We start from the raw sequence: 24,919 nt of genomic DNA on the forward strand, positions 1-24,919 counted from the left end.
GCGGATCTAACGCGTAACAACACCCTGGAGGTATGTGCATAGCGTCGGAAGCCGGACCTGGATCTTTAGCACTCCGCAATCTTGGGTAAACCTCCAGGCTCTAAGGCTCGTTCATAAGCTCTGTAGCAGTCACCACACTTGATCTTGATCAAATACTGGCCGTGAAAAAATGCAATAGAATGATCTAATGATTAGCATCGTAACGCGACCGTACGCACATATGGCAAGGGTGGATGAAACAATTCTATACTTTTAGCGATGGACATATCACTTATAAATAATAATCAACCAATGGTGCTTTATCTAGCATACCATAAAAGAATCACAATACTCCATAGAGCCGCGAGATTTCCCGAGAGTTGTACACTCGCTCAGTGTTTTCGGGTTCATCAGGCAGTGTCATCGTGATGAACTAAGCACTAAAAGGCGCCGCACATGCGCTATATTCTTTCACGGCACAACCACTGTCATCCGAAATCTAGCTGTTGTCATCATTGATTACCTACATGTATGTAGTAGGGAATTGAACACTTCCATGTGATATTACTCTTGGCGAAGCTCTTGACCAGAACATTCAGTGCATGTAGTTAACTCAGTAGCTCGCAGAGCACGTACAGCTTGTTATTGAAGTTATGTATTTAGAGCATGCATATCATCAATTTACATCTGCCCTGCATCAGTATGAATTTTTTTTTTAATTGAAGATAGGATATGACGATGGATGCTACAGCGCTTACAGCCGAGTCCCGATTCAATCTTCAAGCCCTCTGCGTAAACACACATTCCAGCTTGCCCGGCTTTAAAATTTGCCCATTTATTGCATCCCGATGAATAGCAATTCCGTCTTCTCCCAGAGCAAACTCAAAGTCGTAATACCAAATCGTATACGCCAAGACAAATCGCATCACAATCATGGCGAGTCTTTTTCCAACGCAGTTGTGAGGACCGAGAAGGAATGGATGATACGCCCGCTTATCAATGATCAGGTCAGGCCGCGTAGTCCATCGTTCTGGGATAAAGCTGTCTGGCTCTTTAAAAAACTTCGAGCCTGTCATATTTGACATGGTTAGAAACAAGATGACAAATCACTACGTTGACATCCCCAAACTGAAAGGATAGATAACTCATAATCCAGAGGATACTTACTTCGGTGCATCGCATGTATCGGCGTATATACCACTACATCTCCAGGAATGAATACGCCGTCAACCTCAAGTCCCTCAGGCGGAGTTATCCGAGGCCCATTAGCACATGTCGGATTGTCCATTCTCATCGTCTCGTTGATAATCGCATTCAAGTACGGCGCCTCAGCCTCACTCAAGTCAAAGTTTGTGAATTCGCCAATTATTGTGCGTCCATAGAGAGGCTCCAGTTCTGCATGTAGTTTGTTTCGGAAAGTAGGATCGCGTGCCAAATGGTAGAAAGCAAATGACAATACAGCAGCGATGGTGTCAGTCCCCCCGACCATAAGAGCTTGGGCATCTGAGTATATCATATCGTGATCATGCATGGCCTTTGGTACCTTTTCGTGATGATCTTGGAGCAGATACTTCATGATATCCTCACGTTCATCATCCGCTAGCTGTAGCAATGTTAGTGTACTGCTTCGTAAATAACCTGGCGTAGAAGTTGCAGGCTGCAGCACCTACTTTCTCTCTCTTATCCACCATCCTACATGCCAGCTTTTGAAATTCAACGTGATCTCTACTGCCCCCAATAGAATTCAATAAGGCAATCGGCCACCACATCGCACCGAGTTTCCCGATGCTACCAAGCGTTTCTTCAAGGTAATGCAACATGGGATCCTCTTTACCATTTTGGATAGACCCAAAATTGATGGAGAATCCCATGCGACCCATGTTTTCAAATGGAATTAAAAGGGAATACAATGAAGTATTTACCCTTTGGCCTTGCAAAGACGCCATCTTCCCCAACCACTCGTACACTACTTCGCGAGCGTAACTTTCGTACGATTCTAAAGCTATTACACCGTCAGCGTTTAGTACTGGAGATCAAAGTGATATTCTCTACTTTTCGTGTTGAAAGCCTTGTCCCAGACTTGTCGTCTCCAGCGATGCTCCTCGCGGGTAAGTATGGTCTCTATGTTTTGGTAGCCTTTATAGTTGATGGCCTCATAAGCAGTATCTTTTTTGGAACATTGGGAACTTGCTGCGTGTATTTTCTGTTGGGCATCTGTTGAAAGCACAATGAGCTCATTTGGTGCTAGCAATCAAACTGACATTTAGCAAGTCCGTATTATCGATTTCATATGAATCGCTGATGGGAAGCTTACCAGTCCTTACTATATCTCCATACTCCTCGAAAAGTTTGATATGTTTAACGTGTAGTTTCCCGTCCCAAGCTGAGTAGGGTCCATAGAACTTTGTGAGTTTTGCTGCAAATGGTCCAGGAAAGTGACGAAGACGATGGAAGAAGAGGCGATACACTGAGATACTAGTAAAAAGGGCCATGAAATAGGACAGCAGCATGGCACTAGCTAGAACAGTCCCTAGGAACGCCCCTCGGAGGAGAAAGCATCGTGTCCAAAGTAAACACACTGCCAGTAAGTAGAAAACAAGAATTTTTGGCGCCTGCATGGATTTATTTCCATGGATGAAGTAGAGAAGATGCGAAAGAACGCCGGCCGATGCCGAAGCGATACATATGAGCTCATCCCGCATCATGAAAGTCACAAATGTTTTTTCCCTTTTGCAGTTGGGACCAGAAATAAAAAGATAATGATTTGAGAAAATCGAGGCGAGTGTAAAAGAACAAAGAGGAAAGAGTCACGTCGCTTGTAAGACTCACGGCGAATGTGTTCTTAAGGGGAGCATGCTTCAATTCAGCATGATAACTTACAAGGGGGCATAAGCGAGACGAAAGTTAATGTTTCAAATGCTAAACTTAGATCTTCTTATTAAGCTAATGTGAAAAACAACGCAGCCACATATTTTCCTTACACCTCTCTATCCCATCTCCCGTAATTGGCACTCCATGTAACTGGTGGCGTTGCGACCATGTTGCTAGGGCTTATTCAGAGTCTTTGCAAACTTCATCTCCGCGGCAATCCATTCGATAATACGAACGCTATTATTTTATTTGTTTTCATGTATATGAAATTAAGCATACCATATCTCTCTAGTGGGCACGTTGGTCAATGATGAATATTGTTGAAATTTCATCCATCGCTCCCGCCAATTCTCCTGTACATAACGCTACATATGTGAAAACTGAAGCATCTCCCGCGCTGAGTCACCTGATATTCATTTTATAACAACTAATTCCCAGTTAAGACTCTATTTTTTCGTCCAGATTTACATCAGCGTTTAGCTATTAATAAGTTTCGATCGCCAACGGATTACTTCTTCCCCCATTTTACTGGTAGTATGCAGACAATCGTGACTGCCTCAAATCCCTATTTCTACCATTTAAAGCACTTCAGAGCACACCAGTGGACGTCGCATACCGCAAGTACCACCACGATGACCAACTGAGCATAACTGTCATTCGAAATACGCCGCCACAATAAATATTCCTATTCCGAAGCCATGTCCAAAACGGGCAGAGCATGCACACACGCACACGCATGCAAAAGAGAGAAGAAAAATGATAGAATAATCAGAGCACTGATGAGAAAAGCTGAACGGGCAACTAATCTCTGGGGGAAAGGAAAGCATCATAAACATATTATTATAGTGATAAAATCCAGCTGTTGCACCATAAGTGAACCTTCATCTTGATGTTAAATTTATCCTCTATAGTGATAGAATAGTATGTTTCATGTAACGTGAGACACCTTGCAAACGACCAAAAACCAACTGAAAATCAATAATAAGTGCCAAATAGAACCTTGCAACATTATCAAATCAGAAAATACATCGGGAAAAAAAAGATTCAGATAAGGTTCGATCTGCCCCTATCTGAGATTTCTCTCCGCATGTCGGTGCGCTCAGAGGCGATTGAGATCCCTGCAAGCTTTGATATTTGAGATACGGGAAATGCTATCGGCGAATAAACCCTAACTCTGGAATAATCATGCAAGGAACTACTAGGGTCTGTGTTCGGGAATTTTCTCATCCAAGTTTAGCGGTTTCTTTATTACCAGTAATCACGAGGACTTGTCCACAATTTTCCGCCAGAGTCAACAAGGAACATTACATTAACTTGGACTATCCCATAGAGATATTCTGCGATCCTGAAACTATTTATACAAGTAAGGTAGCCTAACATCAAGCAGGAGTAAGCATTGGCCGCGGCGTGGAGTGTAAACGTCAACAATCGACTCAACAATCGACTTGCCCATTCTTCATTCTATTCATACATCTTGCAGACGCAGAGGGGAAAAGACCTTCCCTCTCCCAAAATTTCTCCTAAATCCGTAACCTACAATTGGTGGTCATTATGTAAGATTGCATGCCAATATCATGGGCATTTTTAACACGTATGGCAGGAATTCGCTACTGGATGATGTGATCAAGGCCAGTGGCGGCCTAGACTACTACAACTCGATTAAATCAATTTCTATCAAGGCGGCTCTTTTAGGATCAATAATGGAGCATAAAGGATTGACCTCGCAGATTCTCAAATTCACCGTTAATACAAAATTACAGAGAATCGATTTTCATAAATTTGGCGATTTATTTAGGGGAATTTATACACCACAGAGAACAGAGTTATACGTTCAAAGTCCAAAGTCGCCGACTAGCATCCTCGACAATCCTCGTCCTCGCTACATGGGGGGTGGCAGTGGAACTAGGCAAGAATTGCACTACCAGCTGTACTTCTTTGGATATGCATTCTGGTACTACTTCAATATACCATTCTGCCTCAAACTCCCAGGATTCTCTACGAAGGAACTGAAATCGTGCCATCGTGGCAACGGTGAGGTGTGGAGAGTCTTAGAGATTGTTTTCCCCGACAACTTTCACACACACACCAAAGTGCATCGCCATTATTATGACGAGGAGTTTAGGCTGCGCAGAATCGACTATTCTGATGACATAATAGAATCAGACCCGATGGCTCACTATTGCTATGACCATACAAGGGTTGGAAATCTTCTCATTCCTAGGTTTCGGCTGGCGAATTACGACTCTCCATGGTTTTCTCATACCGATGCGTTTATGTTGTTTATAAGTGCGGTGGAAATCGAAACAATCTCTGATGCAGATGGAGAAGAGAATCAAGACACATCTTCTACAACTCAAGGTGTTAAAAGACCAATAATGGGCCGTTGCATTCTGTTATGAATATTTTATTGGTCTAGAGATATATATTCTTATTTTGAATTGTATGGTTTCGCAACGCGCTCAGTTCCTATGCTGCAAGATACAGGTAGGGAGTACTGCTTCGACTAAAAAAAAGTAACCTCTTCAAAAAAGAAAGAAATGGCCAAATGCACTCGTTGCGATTATTCAGCACATTATGAACGATTACACTTACTGCATAATTACCGTAATAGTCGATCTTTACCGTTTCATCTAACAACCCTAAAACTAGCCTGAAATAATAAGCCTTACATAAAGAATTACCTTGATCCTGAAAGGGATTCGACATTGCTTAATTGTTTTGATAAGCTCGGTTGTTCAAATGGGGGCCGAAGTAATCGAGGCTAAGAGAAAACTAGCAAGATGTTAAATGCTGAATTATATTTCTGCCATGAAGTACGGCAAATGCTGACTAGGTAAATACGAAGAATATTGCATCTCACGAACATTCATGTGTTAAAGGTATTTCTGGCTGCCATGTCACGCCCTATCATCTATTTAGCCTACATAGCACCGCATCGAGAGAACTAAGTCGCAATTCTCTTCGTTTCTGTAAATATCTTAACCAGTTGCGCATCCCGCCCTAGGCCACCACCCGAGCACACATTCTTGAATTGATCCCATGCTGCGAACACATCCTTCTTCTTCTTTTTCTGCTTTTCCTTCTCTTCCTGGCTATTGCTTACCTCTACAGCTATATTGGAAGCCAGCCGGAAGCAGCCATCATCGTTGAGCTTCTCTATGGGCTTGATACGCTCACTCACATCGATCGGGTTGAATTCTTCCACTAAAATGGCCGGGAGATTGTCCGCACTGGGGAGCTTTGGATGCAAAGAAAGGTTATATCCAATCACATGTGGAATCGTAGAAGCTTTGAGAGAAGCCAGATCTGGTTTTTCGACATCTTTCTAGAAGTTAGCAGCGACACTCTTTTCCCCCTCTATAGATGGACAATAGCGGCCAACTTACAGTCTCCCCATAAAGCTGGAGGCAAACTCTGGATGAGGGGATTTGCATTCAGTTTGATCTCCTCGCCATTTTTCTGGAGCAAAGTGACTACCAGCTCCGATTTCTGGAATGGATTCTTTAATAGCATCGGCCTTGCAAATATCTGCGGTGTAATGGTTTCCCCGTTACCGGTTTGGACGATGCTCTTCTTGGTTTCAGTATTTCCGCTAATAAGAGCACTCAAAACAGGTACTCTAGCTTGTACTTGAATGAGAAGCCCTGCTGCAGAGATTTCAACGGAATTCGTGGTTTTGTTTTCTCCTGTTGCCACTTTCCCGGCAATGACGCTTACTATGTGGTTCGGGATTTCTTTCTCTTTGCCTCCATCTCTCGGCTCCTCTGCTGGAAGATTTTTCACAACACGCACAAACTGATTCAGACTCAATGATTTCGGCTTGAAACGCGATGGACCAAACGCGACTTTGATCTCAAACTCCCACAGCTTCAGCGTTACGAGGCCAGCTATCGGCGGTCCCCATAGCGACAGGCTGGCAGAGAGTGCCAGGGGACTGTAGGTCTTGGTACATAGGAGAAGATCCATTTTTGCCGATGCATAGATGGAAACTCCAATATTGATTTCAAACGAGAATGGGTGGAAATGCATGAGGAAATTGGCGTACGCGCTGAAAACGACGGTGATGGAGAGATGATCTTTCAGCGCACTCGTGTAAAAGACCATGTCGAGGCGGCCGCCACCCATAACAGCTTGAGGAGTGATGGCAAAATATGCCTCTCCGGAGATGCGCAAGCTTTTATCGTATTGCCAATCGATTCCGACCTGATTCCGGACAATTGGATAGTGTGATGGCCGTTGGAAGTTTGGGTGGTAGCCGCCTACTGAGAAGACGAAATCACCATCGTGAGGGGAGTTGGGGAGAAAGTAGGCCATCGCAAATGAGCCGGTGAGCTTGCATTCTTTGTTGAGTATGAAAGACAGAGGTGTCAGTTCACCGGTCGCGATGACGGTGCCGTGAAATGGATCGATAACACACGACATAGCGATATCAACCACGATAAATGTGTCTTTGGGCGGGGCATCGGGTCGAGCGTTGCCTTGAGGAGGTTTTGGAAACATCGCTGTTGCTGTAGCAAGAACCGCAAACTTGGGCTGATCGTTGAGCGTCAGTGCGAAGATGGCATGTCCGTTAAATGTCTGGAATGCCTTGATGCCGACACCCGCTACGAGCCACATCTCTTCCTTTGCTGTTGAAATAACGTCTTTGACTCCTCTAGTCAAGATGAGATTCATCTGATCCATCACTGAGCCGCCCTGAGAAGTGCTTCTATTAAGAGCAATGAACGGGAAATTTACCACCCCAGATGCATCTGCGGGCAGCTCGAGCCTCGAGTTGTAGCCAAAACCACCAGTCAATCCGTTGAGTTCGGCACAGCCAAACTCAGCAATAGGACCTTGAACCATACCGAAAAGAGAAAAGGATTTGATCTTCAGGTCTGGATATAGTTCCTCGTACCTCCCGCCTGCCATTGCTGACCACTCGGAGAGGCTAACAGCCATGGCGCCTTCAAAGCCCTTGGAGGTGAACTTGTCGTCGAACGGATTTATCATGCCCGCAATTCGCGTGGGTGGCTTATCAAATGCTACAGACATGCCGTTGATCCTGGCATTGGACATGAGTGACTTTAGATTTTCTGGATGACAGAGCACTGTTAGATCGAGGGTGATGGTGAAGCCCAATAGGGCGAATGTGAGGGGCCCCATTTTGACAATCGCATCCAAGGATAGGTTAATAGTGCTGTAATTCGGACCAGAAACAGAGAGTCCAATGTTGCGGATGGAAAGAGGCCCAAAAGTTTTGGACATCGGCGCAACGGATTTCCCTCCATCTGGAGAAGTGTCTGTTGGGCCACCAGCTGTAAGACCCTTTTCTTTTTGTTTTGGATCCTTTTCTTTACCACCCACTATATGATCTAAGATCAATCGTGGACGGGAACCTTCCAGCAGAGCAACTTGAAAATGGAATCCTTTCAGGAAACGAACTTCGCTACTGGAATCTGGCTCTTGGTCACCAACGGCATCACCAGAACGTGATTTCACCAACAGAGACTGATGCATAAACACATGGTTGTTTAGCTCATCAAGCTCCGTTGGAGTAATGTCACGGTTTGTCCACACAATTCCAACCTGATCAAATGGCGGTGCAGCCTCGCCAACGACAGGAATGTCTACTTTACCTATACCGGATAGTGAGATGCGCAGAATTCGTCCTGGCCTGGATTCTGGATTCTGTTTGTCTTTATTTGCCGTATATGAGCAAATTTGGGCCAGAGTAACATCAAATTTGCCAATCTTGGTTGCGATGGTGATGGTAAGTGCGAATACAGCGTGTTTCTCGCCATTTTTTGAGGTAACGCGCCTGCATGCTAGGTTGGCCTCTAAGCAAGATCGCGGTATTTCCACGTTTCGAACGATTTCTGGAAGATCATTGACATCATCGACCAAATCCTTGAGGAGCGTGGCGATCTTATATGTCTTTTCTTTGCCCCCAGGCTCTTTGCCAGTGGCTGCGGCTGCCCTGGCGTTGAAAAACCACCCACTATCTTCCTTCTCCTCGCCCTTCTTGGACTTACCCATGTGTGTATACTGTAGCTCTAGCTCAAGACCATCTCGAGGAGTGCCTAGAGTTAAGAACCCATCTATCTCTAGCTTTCCTGGAAGATTTTTGTTATACTCATACTCTATGAATATGTAGTCAATATGAACGCCCGCCATGAGCTCCATGATGGCATCATTTGACCCATCTTTGGCAAATAAATCGTATAGATGCGCAATTTGCAGGTTTCCGACCTTTCCGGAAATTTTCCATGATGAATCTTTCTTCTCACCGACATGCTCAACCTTGGTGGTGATGGAGGTGACGTCTTCAATAATCCCCCAAGAATGATCCGGCTTATAGCTTGAAGGCAGCCTAAGCTCCGTTACGGCGTCAAATTCAAGGATAAAGTCGGTCATTGGTTGATTGTCAAATATCACAGTGAGATCAATATGGAGCTCATTGAAGCGAAATACTGGAGGAGAACTACCCGTGTCAAATCCTGGTTGGCCTTCTGTAAGAGGAGAACACTCAAGCCTCCCTTCAAGGGAAACAGTTTTTCGTTTGCCAAGGGTGCTTATTTGGAAGCGTGCATCGCTAATCATGTCAGGAATGCCATGGGGGAAAACCAAGTCTTTCTGATTGACGAGATCTTTAATCGAGAGCTTGTTAGGAACGTCTGTGGTTGGTATAAATCTGAGGTTGCTGTAACGTTGTGGTAATTGCGGGATACTGGATATAGTAGGGTAAGAGGGGTGCTGGAGCTCGCACGATAGAGAATATACACCATGCCGCCACTGTAACGTAGCTGAAAATGGCACTTTGTCATTTTTTAGCTTGGCTTCGATTTTGACAGTAAAATATGTGGGTTTCGGCATTTTCTCTAGCGGTTTCCCACCGGTGAGTTTGCTCTCAAAGCCAATTATAAGGCTATGAACGTTGAGCCCGCTCAAAATGGTGCCAAAGGCATCCTCAATCTCGGTGACAGCATCTTGGATCGATATTTCAGATATTGAAGGAACACTCTGATTGTCAGAGCTTCTGGCCATCAGTGTCTGGCACCATTGAAGCAGCTGAGTCAATACTTTGGACGTGTCATCATGCAGCTGGAGCGTAAGCTCGAAGCCATAATCACGAACAAAATTAATACCCCCAGTGAACGTCAAGCCGTCGAAGAGAGACGAAAATACCGAACTACCTTGTTCTCCTAGATCTTGCTCACTCGTCCTTATGCTCAACTTTGCTTGGATGCCAAAGAGAGATGCTGTTTGCATATGCGTGTCCAGCATAGACTCGAATACACGCGTGCCAGTGACGAGGATATCAGAGACATTGCAGGCCAAACCGCTCTCTTTCAAGAATTTCTCAATAGCAGAAGAGCTGATAGAAATACTCTTGTCAGGGCTATCGACATGGTCCAGCTCCATGGCCATCCGGAAGATGACGCGCATATCATGGAATGGAATGAACCACAGACCCGAACAATAGTCTGGCCCTTTGTATGCATTCGCATCAAAACTCGAGCGGGATGGAGCTAAACGAAGCTTCACCGGAGATAAAGCTTCCTTTATGACAGGAGAGATGGGAAAGCCAATGAGTTCGACAAACTGCGGAAGAGACATGGCGCCATTTGTCTGGGAAGTATCCAGCGCGAAAACAAAACCCGGAAGACGTTTGTCATAGCCAAGTGACGTCTGCGGTAGACCAGCTCCAATTTCTCCAAACTGGGCATTTCGCACAACCTGATCAGTCGTGAAGACGAGGCATGTTGGCTCATTAGCTGCCGTCTCAGTACCGAGTTTAGGACGTATCTGAATGTCAATTGTGTTGAGAACAACGTTTTCCGTTTCGTTAGTTATTCCACTGACTCTAAGCGTAGCTGCGTCGAGGAAACACTGGTTCAACCAGAAAGCAATGTGTGAGGCATCGTCAGAGAGTTCAAGACGTTCAAAGCGGCCTATTCTTGGAAAACCGGCACCGGCCTGACTTTGCGCCTTCTTGACATCGCGTATGAAAAGCTCGTTGGTCCACTCCCCCAGCGGCTGATCCAGATCTGCACTGGCAACAACTGTATCAAGCAAATTGCGGACTCGTCGTATGATTTTGTACTTGCCTGTCTTATCATCAAATACTCTAGCGACTGGGCACTCAGTTTCATCTATTTTACTCCACCGAGCCGCGGTTTTCACCCCTGTATTCCAGGTCTTGTTCTCGCCGATTTTAACCAGTTGGGACTCGATTCCATCGCTATTGGCCTTGACGGACACAAATTGAACGTCATCGTCATTATTTCGTGGCTTGCACAGGTGTTCGGTCCACCCGATGCTGATTGTTGATCGCGCTGCTTTTAATGCCTCGAAATACTCATCATCGGCATTGAGATTTTTACTAGTTGGCGGCTTCCATGTTTTGTCCTGATTCAAAAATGTTTTGCCTTCTCCAATGCTTGCCAGCTCATTGAGTTTGTAGCCTTGAAGGTGGAAAAAGTTTTTCATGCGCTTTATGACTTCGCCGGACGTTTCGTTCATATTGGTGTTGAACTCATTTATCAAGTCCTTGGTAATTTCCTGGTCTTTTGTAAAGCGCATGACTTCTAGCAGAGCATCAAATATGACGGCTGTACCATCGTTGTAACCCATGACCGTGTTAAGATTTAAATGGTTGGTGGTCAACTCTTCCACAGGCTTGTCTAGCCAATATGGCTTCCTTGTACCAAGAATTTTAAGATTGGGCTCGACTTCGTTCTTTGCAAATATGCTAGCGACCTGTAGAAGGTAGAATATCACAGAAAAGCCTTTGTTTAATAATTACCCACGTCAGCATGCACGTCCTGACACTGGCCGTTCTTCTTGCAGGGGAATATTAGGGGTTATCGAATAGGATCAGTATCGGTAATACCATTAACTGTCTGGAAGGGCGGACAAAAATGAACAAAATATGACTCACTGGGGTGGCCATGTTTCTGGCCAGCTGATATCACAAATGCCTGGCTCTTAAAGTTGACAATGTTTTCCGGAAGGGCAAAATGCGAGCCATGATGGCCCGTTTTGACCACATCGAGAAACACGTCCTTCTTAGTGTTCCCCATCCATTTTAGCAGATGCCGTTCGCGTTCTTCTTCTGCGTCGCCGCCTGTGTAGAGAGACACACGGAGGTTTGAGTCATCTCTCGGCCAAATGATCGTGGCCATGAGTGAAGCTCCGTTAATTTCGCGAGCTTTTGTGACCTTCTTACGCTCATCTGCGAGTATGGTCCGAGTGGTGTCGTCGACGAAGCAGAAGTCCAGCCCGACGATGAGGAATATGGGCGACAATTTGTTCCTGAGTTTGGCGCATTGGTATACGCTAGCGAGAGACAGCATCCGGGTCCATTTTATCGCTGGAGATGTAAAAATGGGCTCATTCGTGAATAGGTCGTACCCAATGCAATCTGTGCTGATGACGGCTTTGCAAATTGGGATCCTTTTACGGTGGTCGTCCAGAAAGTACAATTGACCATCTTCAACCCGCCATTTCGTGTTGTTTATCTTATTCATGGCCGTAGCCGGACAGTAGAATGTGCAATTTTTATCAATCAATGTCGACTTTCCCTGTAGCTTGAAATCATCATGTAGCACCCTGGTAAGCGCCCGATAATGGTCCCCGTCCCAGTGCGTGATAACGATGGCAGTGAATTTGAACAGTATGTTGTTGGTATTCAACGGCCCATAAGATTTCTTTAGAGCAAAGATGGCGCTTTTCAACTCCTCGTACGCAGTCTTATCGCCACCATCGATGAGTACTGCCCTTTCAATTATTGTCTTATTTTTCACCAGCAAATGTATGGCGCCATCGCCGGCACCAACATTGATGAAGTTTGAGTGCACTTCATAGGAGTTGTATGCGTCTGTCATATTGTAACCGGAGAACAAACTTTTAGTTCTAGAATCGGCCCTAAAATTCTGTTATGAAGGTGTATGAATTTGGAAAGTCTGAGCACGAGAGCACGATTATCATGGCACGGGTTGAGATACGAGCCAATGCCTGGACTGTTAGGCAGCAAACTCAAGCAAAATGACAAAGTAATGTTGGAACTAGGGTTGAAATCATAGATGGGAAATGAGGAAAAGAAAAAAAATAGAAGACAAGAAAAGTGAAGAAAGAAAGAGTCTGAGATAGAAGCTTGCTAACAAAGACTTCGGCGTCTATTTCGATGACAGCCTGTTGTTTTTCGAGTAGAGGGTGATCTTGGCTGGACGAGTACCTCCATTCGGGGTCACGCGTCTTGACGTAAATTGAGCTCCTCGTGGAGACGTCGTAAACCGTCCAGGAGGCGCTCTTGTGGACGATTGAAGCTGCAAAAAGAAGCTGCAGATGCAGCTGATTATTGCCAAGCATCGTATCGCAGGGATTACTCGAACTATTGATGGTAGCGGCAATAGATCGATGCGGGAGGATCGCACTGTGCGGGCTCGGGTCGACCCGCCTCGGAAAGACCGCGTTTCTCTTTGTAGAGGTGAAGCTAGCAATAAACGACATGCCAGTATGCCACATGTGGGAACTTGGCTGGTATCAGGACTGAACTCAATACTGCGTTATGTTTGGTTGTTTGAGAGAAGAATACGCTCACCAACGAAGATTTGATATCTATGTAGCTCTCACGTATGTAGAAAGAAATTGATCCGGACTGGGTGCCTATGATCTACTGCACAATGCTGGCTCTAATGCAGATGTATTCACTTCTTCTGTCCCCTTGGCTGCACCATAACATATCCTTCTACAATCTCACTACGAGCAGCGGTCTCAACCTTCAATGATGTATCCAAGGATTTGATCTGCATTGGTTCCCACACCGTCCTCGCCATCGTTGGTTCATCATCATCCATGGCATAGGCATCTATGTTTTCCAGCCTAGGCTGCATCCAGCGCCAGGAGTCGTCAGCCACTGCTGCTGACGGCATCTTTACAGTTGCTTCCCATGGTTCTGTTGCTGTGTGGAAAAGATCCATGCGCGGCTTCTCAGGAATCAGGATTGGACCGGCGGCGAAGAAGGCTTGCATGTTGCTCATGGCATTGTCGACTGGCCATCGTGGTAATGATAGCTCTACCATGGGGAACAGAGAGCCAGAATACAGGTGTATGGGCAGCTTGACATCAATAATTGCGCTAATGCTGTTTTGTGTGAGGCTGGCATTGTGTGCTTTGGCAAAGTCTTCGTCTTCAATACCCGTGTCTCCAGGAATGAAGTATGGCTTCACTTCTAATGGTTGAGGTCTTGCCTCTGCTGATGTGTACCCATCGCCTGGCTTGCTTGCATTTTTGCTAGCGTACCGACTGTATGCTGTTGAGATATTTTGCACAGTTATGGGACCACTGGAGGGAAATGTCCCTACCAGGCCGTCGAATGCAGCCGTGTGGTTGCCCATAGCGATGGGAAATGTGTAATCAAGAATACTTGTTGGTTTTGTAGTTGATGAAGCTGTGGAACAAAGAAGAGAGGCGGTCGACAGTGCAGGGGCGGCCAGCTCAATTGACATACCAATGTCTGCAATACAAACAGGGCGGCCGAATGCAGCTGGGAGCATATCGTCAAGATTTGCGCTCGAAGAACGCCAGTTGCTATCAGCAGCTCCGCCAAGCATATCAAACAGCGAGTATGAGAAGTCAAATTGTTCCATAGAGTTCAATAACTCGGCTAGCCTGCCAGTAGGCGACTTTGAGTGCGTCTTACCGTCGGGACCCATGGAAAAGACCACGCTGGGGTTTTTAGCATCGTTAATGATGACAACTTCTCGCACGAAACAGCCGTCACCGTCGTATACCTGTATGGAATGGTTTTGAAAATTAGTCACTAACCAAGCCCAAATCGGATTTTCCCATTCCGTGGCTGGATGACGGATCCCGTCTCCCGGCATCAAGAAACGCACGTTGAGTCGAGCATGCTCGTTGATGCGAGGGGGCAGTTGGAAGAACTGGCACACGTTGTGATCCTTGTCTGCTTCTATAGCAGTGTTGGGCAAGTAGATATCACCTGTTTCTTTAGGATCGAGTACACCACAGGTGAGACCGGGCGACAGGCATGGATACAATGCCGATGACTCTCCTTTGCTATTGTCGCCATATTCTGTAGGTCGAATTCCAGAGACAATCTGTCCGAACTTGTCCACCACAACAAGTCTAGTGAAACGTGCTTGACCATGCATAACTGGTTTAAAGGGGGTAGCATCATTGTCCCAGTACTCAGGTGGAGATACTGCCGTGGCTGAAGCGCCATAGGGAGCAAGCTCTGGTGCCAGGCCCTCTATTTTCTTGAGTATATCGGGTTTCAGGCCAAGGATATTCGTTATAACCGAGTCTCCAGAGCATGAAGCAGCTGTGGGGCGGTGGTGATGCCCCAGGCGAAGAGTTAGCAGGTTATCTGTGAGTCCTGAAAGAGGCGAAGAGAAATATTCGATCGAAGACACCTTATCCAGAATCTCATCCTTCCAGCCGAGAACATCCTTGTCAGTCGTTTGCTCAAATAGCTGCTCAAGCCGTGAACCCAACGTAAGTGCCGACTCCGGTAGAAAAGGCGTGCGGCCGTGAATTCGGCGACAGTCTTTGGCAATCGCAGGGTCCTGGGCGAGAATATTTTCAGGAGGAATGACCCATCGCCATCGGCCGCTGTCTTCATCCGATGGCTCAAAGGTCCATTTTGAGAAAGGAATGTGATAGTACTCAATCTCCCACTCAAGGAAGAGCGGGAACCATCCTTGAGTGTCTTGCATATTCTCGATGCCTGCGTACGGACTCTTTCGTTCAGTTGCATTACTTCTCTTATCTTCCTCGGGCTCAAAGAAATCACGCAACAGAGGGTTCACAGGCGCCGATATTTCGGGCATATACTGATTCATCCAGTCTTCATTAGAGTTTGCAGGTGCTTTAGGCGCAATTTCTGATGCAAGGCGAACAGGCAATGGCTTGGAGAAATCGGATGGCCATCCAGATTTGGCGCCGGCAAGGAGTATAGTAGGATCCTGGTGTCGACCAAATGGACGGGTTGGCACTGCAACAAGCTTCATGCTTCTACCACCTCCAAGTAAATTTTCCAGTTTGATCTTTGCATACTCAATCGTTTCCTGGAGCGCCTGTTTCTTTTTGGACAAGATGTCCAGTCTGTTGCCTATTGTAAAAGCTTCTTGCCTGACTCTCTCACGGCGTGATGTAAGAACCTCGACAGGAAGCTTACGCATCCCCATTGCATTCCACCAGCAGCCGTAAAGCTTCTGGGTGAGTTGTTCCTCTTCACGTATGCACGCATCCCACCGTGCCTGAAGACAGTTCAACTTGGACAAGTCGTTACGTCGCTCATCGTTGAAGGTCGGCATCTTTTCATCTCCATTATCGTTTTGCGGAAGATTCCACACAGTTCCCTCTTTTTGACCGACCCAAGAATGGCTTGCCACTTCATCTGCTGCTTTGCGTTGGGAATCAACATCATCCTCCCTGGCAACTAACATGATAACCTGGTTTAAGAGAGTTTGGATAGCGGTAGATGAACCACCTAGAGCGACATGCATATAAGCTGCCAAAGCGTCCAGCGTGTGGAGTCCAACAGCGATAGGCTGGTGAGAATAGATATCTTCTTGGAGCTTGATTGATGGGGCATTCAAATGGTTGACACTACTGCGGTCGAAACGCACGTTGCGCAGCAAGCCGTATGTGATAGTCCGGCCGTCTCTGCTAGCATAGCTCTTAAGAAAGGTCCTAGCTTCGTCTTTTGCTGTATCTTCAGACGGGCGGTCATTGTCCAGCATAAGGTCCAGGGCATCCATGATGTCTCTGTTCCTCAGGGGAGCTGTGTCTGTTTGTTGGGGTTGATCAAGCATCAGAGGGTCATCACGGGCATCCGAGTGATACCCAATGACAGCATAATCAACCGTGACAGATCCAGATTTTCCAGCACAGTCGTCCATAGCGTCAAAGAAAGAAAAGACGCCCATGTTGTGTGGCTGGTAGTCAACGAAGAATTCATGACCCATCTCAAAGGCATTGAAAGGACTACGGTGTATTCGATCAGGCAGTGATTCAAGCTCTGTATGGGTCAAGTAAGCGGCTCGGCCCATTGTCATAGGCTTGGGGGGTTCCTTCTCATCCAGGCTGGCTGGACCCAAATCAGCTGGGTTAATACCTGGAGACGTGATAACTTCAATATCTTGACCATTGTTGGCTATAAGCTCATCATGGTCAAATACACGCATACAGTTGCTCTCAATAATCTTCCACATCTCCGTTCCCGCTTGGGGTCCAGTCCGCGGGGCTTTGAGCACTATCCAGCGATCTGGCACAGCACGGAACTATCGTAGTTAGTTTACATGGGTATATTGTTATAAATTGCTGTAAGTTTGAATTACCTGGATTTTTTCGTCTGGTATTGCCTCTCCATTGGCATCCTTAATTCTATATCCGCTCTGAAGCTTCCTTTCCTCGAATGCCTTGCGGTCTTCGGGTGTGCTGACAGCACTCTCAGTGGCAGTGATTGCAGATCGATAGAGTTTTGGCAGGCACCAGCTAAGATAGACTCCAGAACGATTTTCTCGTGGTCCTCCTGTCGTCAAGTCTCGGAATCGAGGGTTATACTCGGCCTGTAGTCTCCACCAACTCGTATCAACCTTGCCTAGGAGGTCATGGTGATCCCATTCGCCGCCTCCCTCTCCTCCAATTTGAGATGTATATCTATCTGGCTGTTGGAGTTGCTGGAGCTTAAAAAGATCAGGCTGCGTAATCGGTGCAATTTGGTAGAGCGTGTCGCCAAAGTCATCTGCTACGAGAAAGGCCTGGACGGCCATAGGGACGACAACGGTTGCATTTGCTTTGGCGTTTGGGGGCTCGGGAGATGCCATACTTTGTGGAAGCCGACTGGTTTAGCCTTACTCTGTAGCAATGCTTGTGTTGATATGGGTTCACGAAGTTCCAAATCACCCGCCCGCTCGACATCTTGGTTTGGAATTGTCCAGAGGCCAATTCTTGATCTACCAATAAGACGTACAGTAACAGCACTGTACGCATGTGGAGCTGGCGGCGTCAAATACCGGAGCTGAGCCTCCGAATTTGGCAAACTACCTATGCGCTCATCCAATACTTGCCAATATTTCCTGCACTACGTGGCCCGTCCGATCGAGCTCAAGGGCGATAAAGATTTTGATACGCCAGTTGAATAAAATATGGACACTTGGAATTGTTGAGATCCGCCTACGCTACCAGGCTCATATCGCCTTTGAAACCCAGCTGACCAGCGCCGTTTTATGTAATATGGGACAGGGGACATCTCGTACAAAAAAATATTCAGGTGGACATTCCTAACCGAAACATACGAGAAGCAGGTTGTAAATTTAGCTACCAAGTTTACACTCCAAATATGAGCAACAGTGGAATAGATATACTATTCCCCTCATGTAGACTCTCTTAAAGCACATTCTACTCACTACTTCTTTTCTTTTTGATACAGGAGGTCCAAGATGTTGTCTGCATCTACAAATACCTTGTATCCGGCGTTTTCTAAACGCCAACCAGACCGCACTATCACATCGAGCTCATCGGGCCCAGTCGATAGACAGCTTTCGCGCGGGCAGTTAAATGTCTGGTCATACCAAGAACCCCCGCTCACTGTCGGGGAATACACATTGAGAACATCCCAGCATCTCGAGGTTTTCGATCCAAATATTAAACAGACTGTTACCAAAGAACTTTCATCTCCCGATACGCAGCTGCGTGTATCCAGCCCAAACTTCCAGCTAGTTGATCCACATGCGGACATTCACAGCGTATACCCAGCTTCTGGACACAGTGACTATGCAAAAACGCTTGCACACGTCGTCTTTAATCGCCCTACAACACCTTGGGAGCGAGAAATTACTGGTGGCAATGGAGGACGGAGCAGTGGTGGTTTGGCGAATAGCCGGATTCCATGGCTAGGTGTCTTGAGCTTCACAGAGGATGAGCTTGCTCTTGACGAGAGTAAATGCCGTACTGCGGGAATTGAAGATCCCAAATCGCAGCCGTCCAGCATGGGGACTATTTCGACAACTGCTTCACATCTTGAGACACTTACAGGAGTGGTTTCGCCACTCAGTGGCAACGCGGGCCTTCCCATCAATGAAAAGAACTACTCAGCCACGGATAGAGTCAACTTTGTGTTAATTACCAGAACTCTGTTCCAAGAGCTCTTTACAAGCTATAAAGAGTCAAAACAGTCACCATTTGTACCCGACTTGGGTCGGTTTTCACACATGGCTCACGTACGACAAACTCATGCTGGCTTCATGGCTAGTACCGTCAACCTCATGAGCAATAGTGGCGCTGGTCCGAACCCGCAGCCTGAGTTTTCTGTAGTTGTTAGCCCCAGGACTGGTCCTCCTGGAGAAGACAAACCGCGTCGTGTCATCTCGCATCTCATTTCACTAGAGGGAGTCTCCAGGATGACGGCAGACCTGCAACCACAGGCAGAATTCGCAGGATTGGTATCATTATTCAGCTGGGACTGGATGTGTGTTCCAGAAAGTCACATTGATTTTAGGAACACTATGGAGAGCCTAGGCAAAAATGTGCAACCGTTACGTATTGAGATGCCTAAAGAATATAAGAAAGAGCTAGACCTGGCCCAAAAGGAGTTTGACAAGATGGATGAAATTGAGAAGCCAGAAGATGGCAAACCGGAAAAGAAGGAAGTCACAGTATCACAGGAAAGGAAAAGTCATGCGAAGGCAGAACGAACAAAAGATCCGATGGCCACCTGGATACAACAGAAATTATATGCTGGATACACACTGAAGCCTCATACACTTCCCACGGGCGAGATTACTCGGTCCCTTATGCGCGGCCCATTCATCCCCGTGTCACCAGCACGAGATATGATTAGCTGCTTCTCCATGACAGGCGAAGATCTCGGCTTAATTGATAGCGAGACAGGGATCGAAGATATCTCATACAAGATGGCATGGCATCTTGGCCGATCTCTTGCAATGGCAGATCGCTCTTTCACTGCAGCGCTTCTCCGATTTCGAGGCCATGTTCATGCGGAGGCTGTTCAACGTGTTAAGGCTAGGAGGGCCGTTACAATGAAGGTCAATGGTACTGATACGGGTGACCTCACATTGGCGGCATGCTTCGGATCTCTCCACGAGTCGGTCAATCAGCTCCAAAAGGCACATGATATCACGAACTTAACGGGTGGTGACTCGCGGTGGTTGCGCAAGCGAGAAGATCGACAAAGTGGTCTTCTGGCGCGTCTAGCAGTTTCCGGTGCGCCTCTAGACTTAGAGGAAGGCACATATATAGAAGAGCTCGAGGCTGTTGTTAATGCCTTCTTCGGCTTTCCTCCTCCACACACAGAAGCAAAGCCTGAGATTCCTCCTATTCCCCAAAGAGCCATAGACTCAGATGCGGTGCTGGTTCGAGCATGGGCTCTAGATAAGTTTTTCCTCGCCGGCTTTCCTTTGCATAACCTTGTCCCTGATCCAGACATGCTCCCTCGTGAATCAATCCGGACGTTCTGCATAGATCCAAAGTGGGTGGATTCCGTTATTGATGGAGGGCTGAGCATGGCCAATCATTTTGCCAATGGCGACGATGTGATTCGACGAGCCATCAAATCTTGCCTTAATCGGTACATGGCCGAGGTTCGATCTGATGGTCCTGGAAAGGGTACTACGGTGCAGATGCCGAAATGGGGGTTCTTGCTTCGCAGTATAGCAGTCACTGCATTCCCTGATCTCAAAGTAGAGGCCAAGTTCAGCGAAGAAGTTCCTGAAGGTATCCGCGAGGTACTTTACATGCAATTGCTGGCTGACGATATCTTGCTTTGCTTGTTTGATCGCAAACCAGGGGAGAACAACTTTAATAAGATTTGTATTTCTCAGCCATCTCATCAGCAAAGCTTCGAAGCAGGAGAAAGCCTCACAAAGTCTAAGCTAAAGGGTTGGTTTCGTCCAATTCCGTTGGTGCCCCTATCATCCGAGGTTGGAGAGGAGAGAAAAAAGTTGGAACGAATGTTTGCTCCCGCAGCAAGAAGTAGCTCTGATACTGTTTACGACTGGGAGACAAGAATGATTCGACCCGACACGTTGTTTAAGCGATATGTTGCAGCCATGGCGGGACCAGAGCGAGACGCAACCAAAGTATGGAAGTGGAAAGGGGCAGAAGACGATGTATCGTCGGCAGCGCTGGCATTGCAACTTAATACACCGAATCTGCAGTTAACGTTGAATCTTGATAAAGTAGGAATGGTTGGCGGAGGAGGTGGCGAAGGTCGGTGGACGAAGCCTGGAGCTGAGTTAGACATTGGACAACGGACGAAAACTGCAACAAGCGGTAATATACGAAAACCAGCGTCAGCAATGGTAGAGCGGAAACCAATTAATCGAAGCAAGAAGATTGAGGTGGTTGAAATAGCATGGGTACCACTTCCAACCGGAATATCATCTTCCATGATGGCAACATCAAACTATACCTCATCCTTGATGCCGCCCCAGCATAGCCTCACAGCGCAAGGCCTAGAGGACCAGAACAGCAAAATAGTTTTCTTACCACACGCTAAATACCCCGAAAAGGCCACATTGTGTCCATGGCCAAGCAAGGCGGCCTGTTTCGCCCTCTTTGACCCTGACTCAGCTAACGAGACGAGTCAACGTTGGAACGAAGGCGGCAGCACAATTCACTATCTCAAAACGCCCATGGATTTGGTATTTGCGCTAAAGCAATCATCCAACCAATCTCATCTTGAGAAGAGGTATCCAGAGCTTCTTGAAGTACGCATTCCTGTCAAGCTTTCTCAAGGGCAGAGTACAAACGGAGGTGGGATAAACCCGCTTCTCATTATCCCTGGCACAGCAGCCGCACCCGTTCTGCCCAAGGTTGAAGGATTAAATGGGAGTGCACTATGGTCATACAACGCAAGCCTTGTAGTTGGGAGCCTCTTCATTGCCCCCAAAGAGGAAAATGAATCACCAAAGCTGGGAGATCTGCTAGAAGCTCATCCAAGCAAATCGCTTCTACTTGTCATCACAGCGCAACCACGATTTGGCAAGGATCGGATGAAAGATGCCTTCTTTGACGGCTCGTTCATACTGCGTCAAGTCAGAGTCGTCCATCCTGATGATTTATCTGGCTACAGGTCGCAGTTTGACATTTCGTGGGAAGCTCAAACGGCCTACCCTCGACAGATAACAGTCCAGCCAGCCGTTACTCTAAAAATGGGCGAACCAACACATCTCTATCTTGCCAGTAGAAAGCAGTTATATTTGCATATAACTGTGGCCAGCTCACGCCTTTTAGGACCAGATGAAGAGGTCATTTGTGAAGCAAAGCTGCGCAGTGGCTCAGGCAAACAGTTTGTGAGCTTCTCGCTGGCACCACACCTGCTGCGCGAATCCACCTCAGCCAGTGAATTAAGTAATACAAACCTCCACGAGTTCACACCACAAAGCCCAGAGAATATAAGGCTCTATGTCAAGTCGAAGTCAACGGGACGACGTGTGAGTCCGCGGTCGGCGCGCGTGTACTTCCCAGAGATTCCCCGGCCATTTTATCCTATCGATGTGCGATTTACGTTGGATTATCCGGGTATCAACATCTATTGGAAGCAGCCCCCCAATGTTCCAAAAATAAGCGGTGCTGATAACCCATATAAGGTACGCGTTATGCTCAGCCCTGTATGTCAACCCGAAGCGCCATATGATTCCAAGAGCCCCGTTGTGAATAAGGCCGTTGATGCACAACTCGAAGCCAACATGACACGTCTGGAGCGAGATGTTCATATCTGGCATTCTGATATGGAGGGTGATCAAACAGTCCGCATTGTACATCAATTAATGGTCGAATCTAAGCGGCTGGTAGGCCTCCTGGAGGAAAGGGCGGATGTTTTCACCCTCTTGCTGCTTGACACTTTTATAAATCCCGTCACAGCGGCACCACTTGATCTCTCCAATCTTCCAACGGTGCATTCACGCAGTCAATTCGTAACATATAGGGCCACCAACGAACTCTGGTTTGTGGAAGGTAATGGCACCATCACCTGTGTCCACTGGCGCCGGGCCAACTACAATGGAACGGTACTTGCTACAGTGACCCCGTTAAAGATCTATAAACAGGATCTATATGCTGGGTCAGTGGGCGCATTTGCCATTTCCCCTGTGGGCAAGTCTCTTCATAAGCACCAACTCGCCTGGGTCAAACGTGATGGCGGCATAGATGCGGTAGAGCGAACACAGATCAACTTTCTTGAATGGCCCCACCATGGGTGGAAACAGGTAGATGCGGATGAAAGGTGGGCATCAAGCCCAATGCCGTTCAAGAGGATTGACATCGCTCACACATACTTTGGATCCATCTGCATGTTTGGTACGGAGCCTGAAATGTACATGGTCTGGGCAGGGCCTCGAGGCGAGCTCTTCATGTCAACATCCACGGATGGCCGTTTTTGGGGTGGTGATAGGAGTTTTCTACATCGTCGCTTGAAGCCACAGATTATAACCAAAGCGGGTTTAATAGATTGTGATGGGCCCATTATGCCCGAAGGTGAGATCGCTGTTGCTGTCTCAAAGGCCATCTGTGCAGCAGGGCGCCTGGGCAAGCGAGGGCGAGACTTTTTCTGGGTGCGAAAGGGGGGAGGCATACGATGGATGCGATTCCAAACGGTACCCATGCCGCCGTTTGGAGAGTTTATGAGCTCAATCCACGTCAGCGGACCCCTGGATTTACTGTCTGTAGACGATAAGGCCCACATCGCTGACAGCGGTGATGCCGATACCTCGGGCTGTGGCCCGGTTGCTCTATCTACGTTTTTCGAGTCTAGGGAACGACTATTCATCTTCTGGATCGACGGCACCGAGGGTCGCGTTTGGGGCAAGACTGCAATTCTACCTGAAGGAGATGGCCAAACATTTGATAAGACGGAATGGTCATCCAAGTTCTGCGTCACACCCAACGGAGCAGACTGGCCTGGCCCTGTAGCTCATCCAACTGCTTCGCGGCTTACATATTTTATCAGAAATCTGGATAACAATGCCATATGTCAGGGACCCAACGGTCCTGAGTGCAACACCGGCGTTGAGAGCAGCAGTCGCGGCTATGCCATTTATTTACTCTGGTTTGACCCAGAAGGCCGCCTGTGCAGCGCGAGGACATTGGATAATGAGTCTCAGAGATTCACACAGTGGACGCGCTGCATGCTTACAGACAATGTGGCGGAACAAGCCCAAGCTGCTACACCAGGGACAGCTGGTCCAGGGAGAAAAATGGAATTGTTGATTGTACGATCAACAGATGGCTCGTACTCTTCATGTTTGAACGTGCATGATTTGGTGTGGGTGGGAAAAGATGAGCGATTCAGAGGCCTTGGTGTAGAAATGGGCGGTCGATGGAATCGTTGAAATGCTGCTGGGAAGATATATATGGACTTTCCGCGCATGATAAATCTGTAGCATTGAGGCAGCCTACATATGTGCAAACACGATATGCAAACACGATTCGAGATTTTATGATCTGGTATACCTAAGCGTGATCAATGTGCATACATGTAGCTTCGTGCTATGATTGATCTACGACTCTTTCACTGATCAGGCAATTTCTAACAGAACAAGGCACTACACTGCCCGCCATCCCCATATCTTTACTCTGGGTGGCGATACACAGAGTCATCCCTTGTCTTATTATCCACACTGCCAGCATTAACGTGGAAACTTAAGTCTTCCATCCCCACAAACTGGCTCACTGCTCGTAACAGTCCCCCAAGATTATTGCACACGAGGCTGATGCACACTTTTATTACGACAAGTTTTGCGTAAGATTGGAGCTTCTGATCATGAGAGTCCAAAATTCTCAAGTTACTAGTAATAGCCGTATCAAGATCTTGTTTCTCTTTAAAATATTCTAAGGTTCTCTGGTTCAAGCCGATGGTACCTAGTCAGAAGAGCAAAATATCAATATTTAAAGAAGATTCATTTCAATATGTTGGTTTCAAGAACTTCACCGGTAATAAATGGGATCTGGATACTGTCAATTATTATCTGAATATGGAATGCTCTTTATGCTGGCATCTTATTGCTATTCTTTCTTCCTTTGTCTATAGGCCCGCCGC

General features: G+C 46.9%; 5 protein-coding genes across 5 annotated transcripts; 2 read left to right on the plus strand and 3 right to left on the minus strand.

Moving 5' to 3' along the window:
* Window positions 1-758: 758 nt before the first annotated feature.
* Window positions 759-2,681, minus strand: TRIVIDRAFT_47705 (uncharacterized protein; the record flags this gene model as incomplete). The annotated part of the gene is made up of 6 exons (XM_014097130.1): window positions 759-1,048; window positions 1,147-1,578; window positions 1,646-1,981; window positions 2,032-2,223; window positions 2,294-2,521; window positions 2,555-2,681. The coding sequence occupies 6 exons, from the start codon at window positions 2,679-2,681 to the stop codon at window positions 759-761; spliced, it is 1,605 nt and encodes a 534-aa protein (XP_013952605.1).
* Window positions 2,682-4,424: 1,743 nt separating this feature from the next.
* On the plus strand, window positions 4,425-5,249 carry TRIVIDRAFT_225719 (uncharacterized protein; the record flags this gene model as incomplete). The annotated part of the gene is made up of 1 exon (XM_014097131.1): window positions 4,425-5,249. The coding sequence occupies one exon, from the start codon at window positions 4,425-4,427 to the stop codon at window positions 5,247-5,249; it is 825 nt and encodes a 274-aa protein (XP_013952606.1).
* Window positions 5,250-5,794: 545 nt separating this feature from the next.
* TRIVIDRAFT_225720 (uncharacterized protein) lies at window positions 5,795-12,719 on the minus strand (the record flags this gene model as incomplete). The annotated part of the gene is made up of 3 exons (XM_014097132.1): window positions 5,795-6,171; window positions 6,237-11,621; window positions 11,774-12,719. The coding sequence occupies 3 exons, from the start codon at window positions 12,717-12,719 to the stop codon at window positions 5,795-5,797; spliced, it is 6,708 nt and encodes a 2,235-aa protein (XP_013952607.1).
* Window positions 12,720-13,562: 843 nt separating this feature from the next.
* On the minus strand, window positions 13,563-17,669 carry TRIVIDRAFT_122510 (uncharacterized protein; the record flags this gene model as incomplete). The annotated part of the gene is made up of 2 exons (XM_014097133.1): window positions 13,563-17,141; window positions 17,199-17,669. Coding segments are annotated over 2 exons (4,050 nt in total), but the record flags the coding sequence as incomplete, so codon positions are not given.
* A 633-nt stretch (window positions 17,670-18,302) lies between these two features.
* On the plus strand, window positions 18,303-24,212 carry TRIVIDRAFT_204562 (uncharacterized protein; the record flags this gene model as incomplete). Its single annotated transcript, XM_014097134.1, has 1 exon — window positions 18,303-24,212. One exon carries the CDS (start codon window positions 18,303-18,305, stop codon window positions 24,210-24,212), a length of 5,910 nt encoding a protein of 1,969 aa, XP_013952609.1.
* Between the last annotated feature and the right edge of the window lie 707 nt (window positions 24,213-24,919).

Source organism: Trichoderma virens (genome assembly GCF_000170995.1).
Source record: "Trichoderma virens Gv29-8 chromosome Unknown TRIVIscaffold_86, whole genome shotgun sequence".
Lineage (NCBI taxonomy): Eukaryota > Fungi > Ascomycota > Sordariomycetes > Hypocreales > Hypocreaceae > Trichoderma > Trichoderma virens.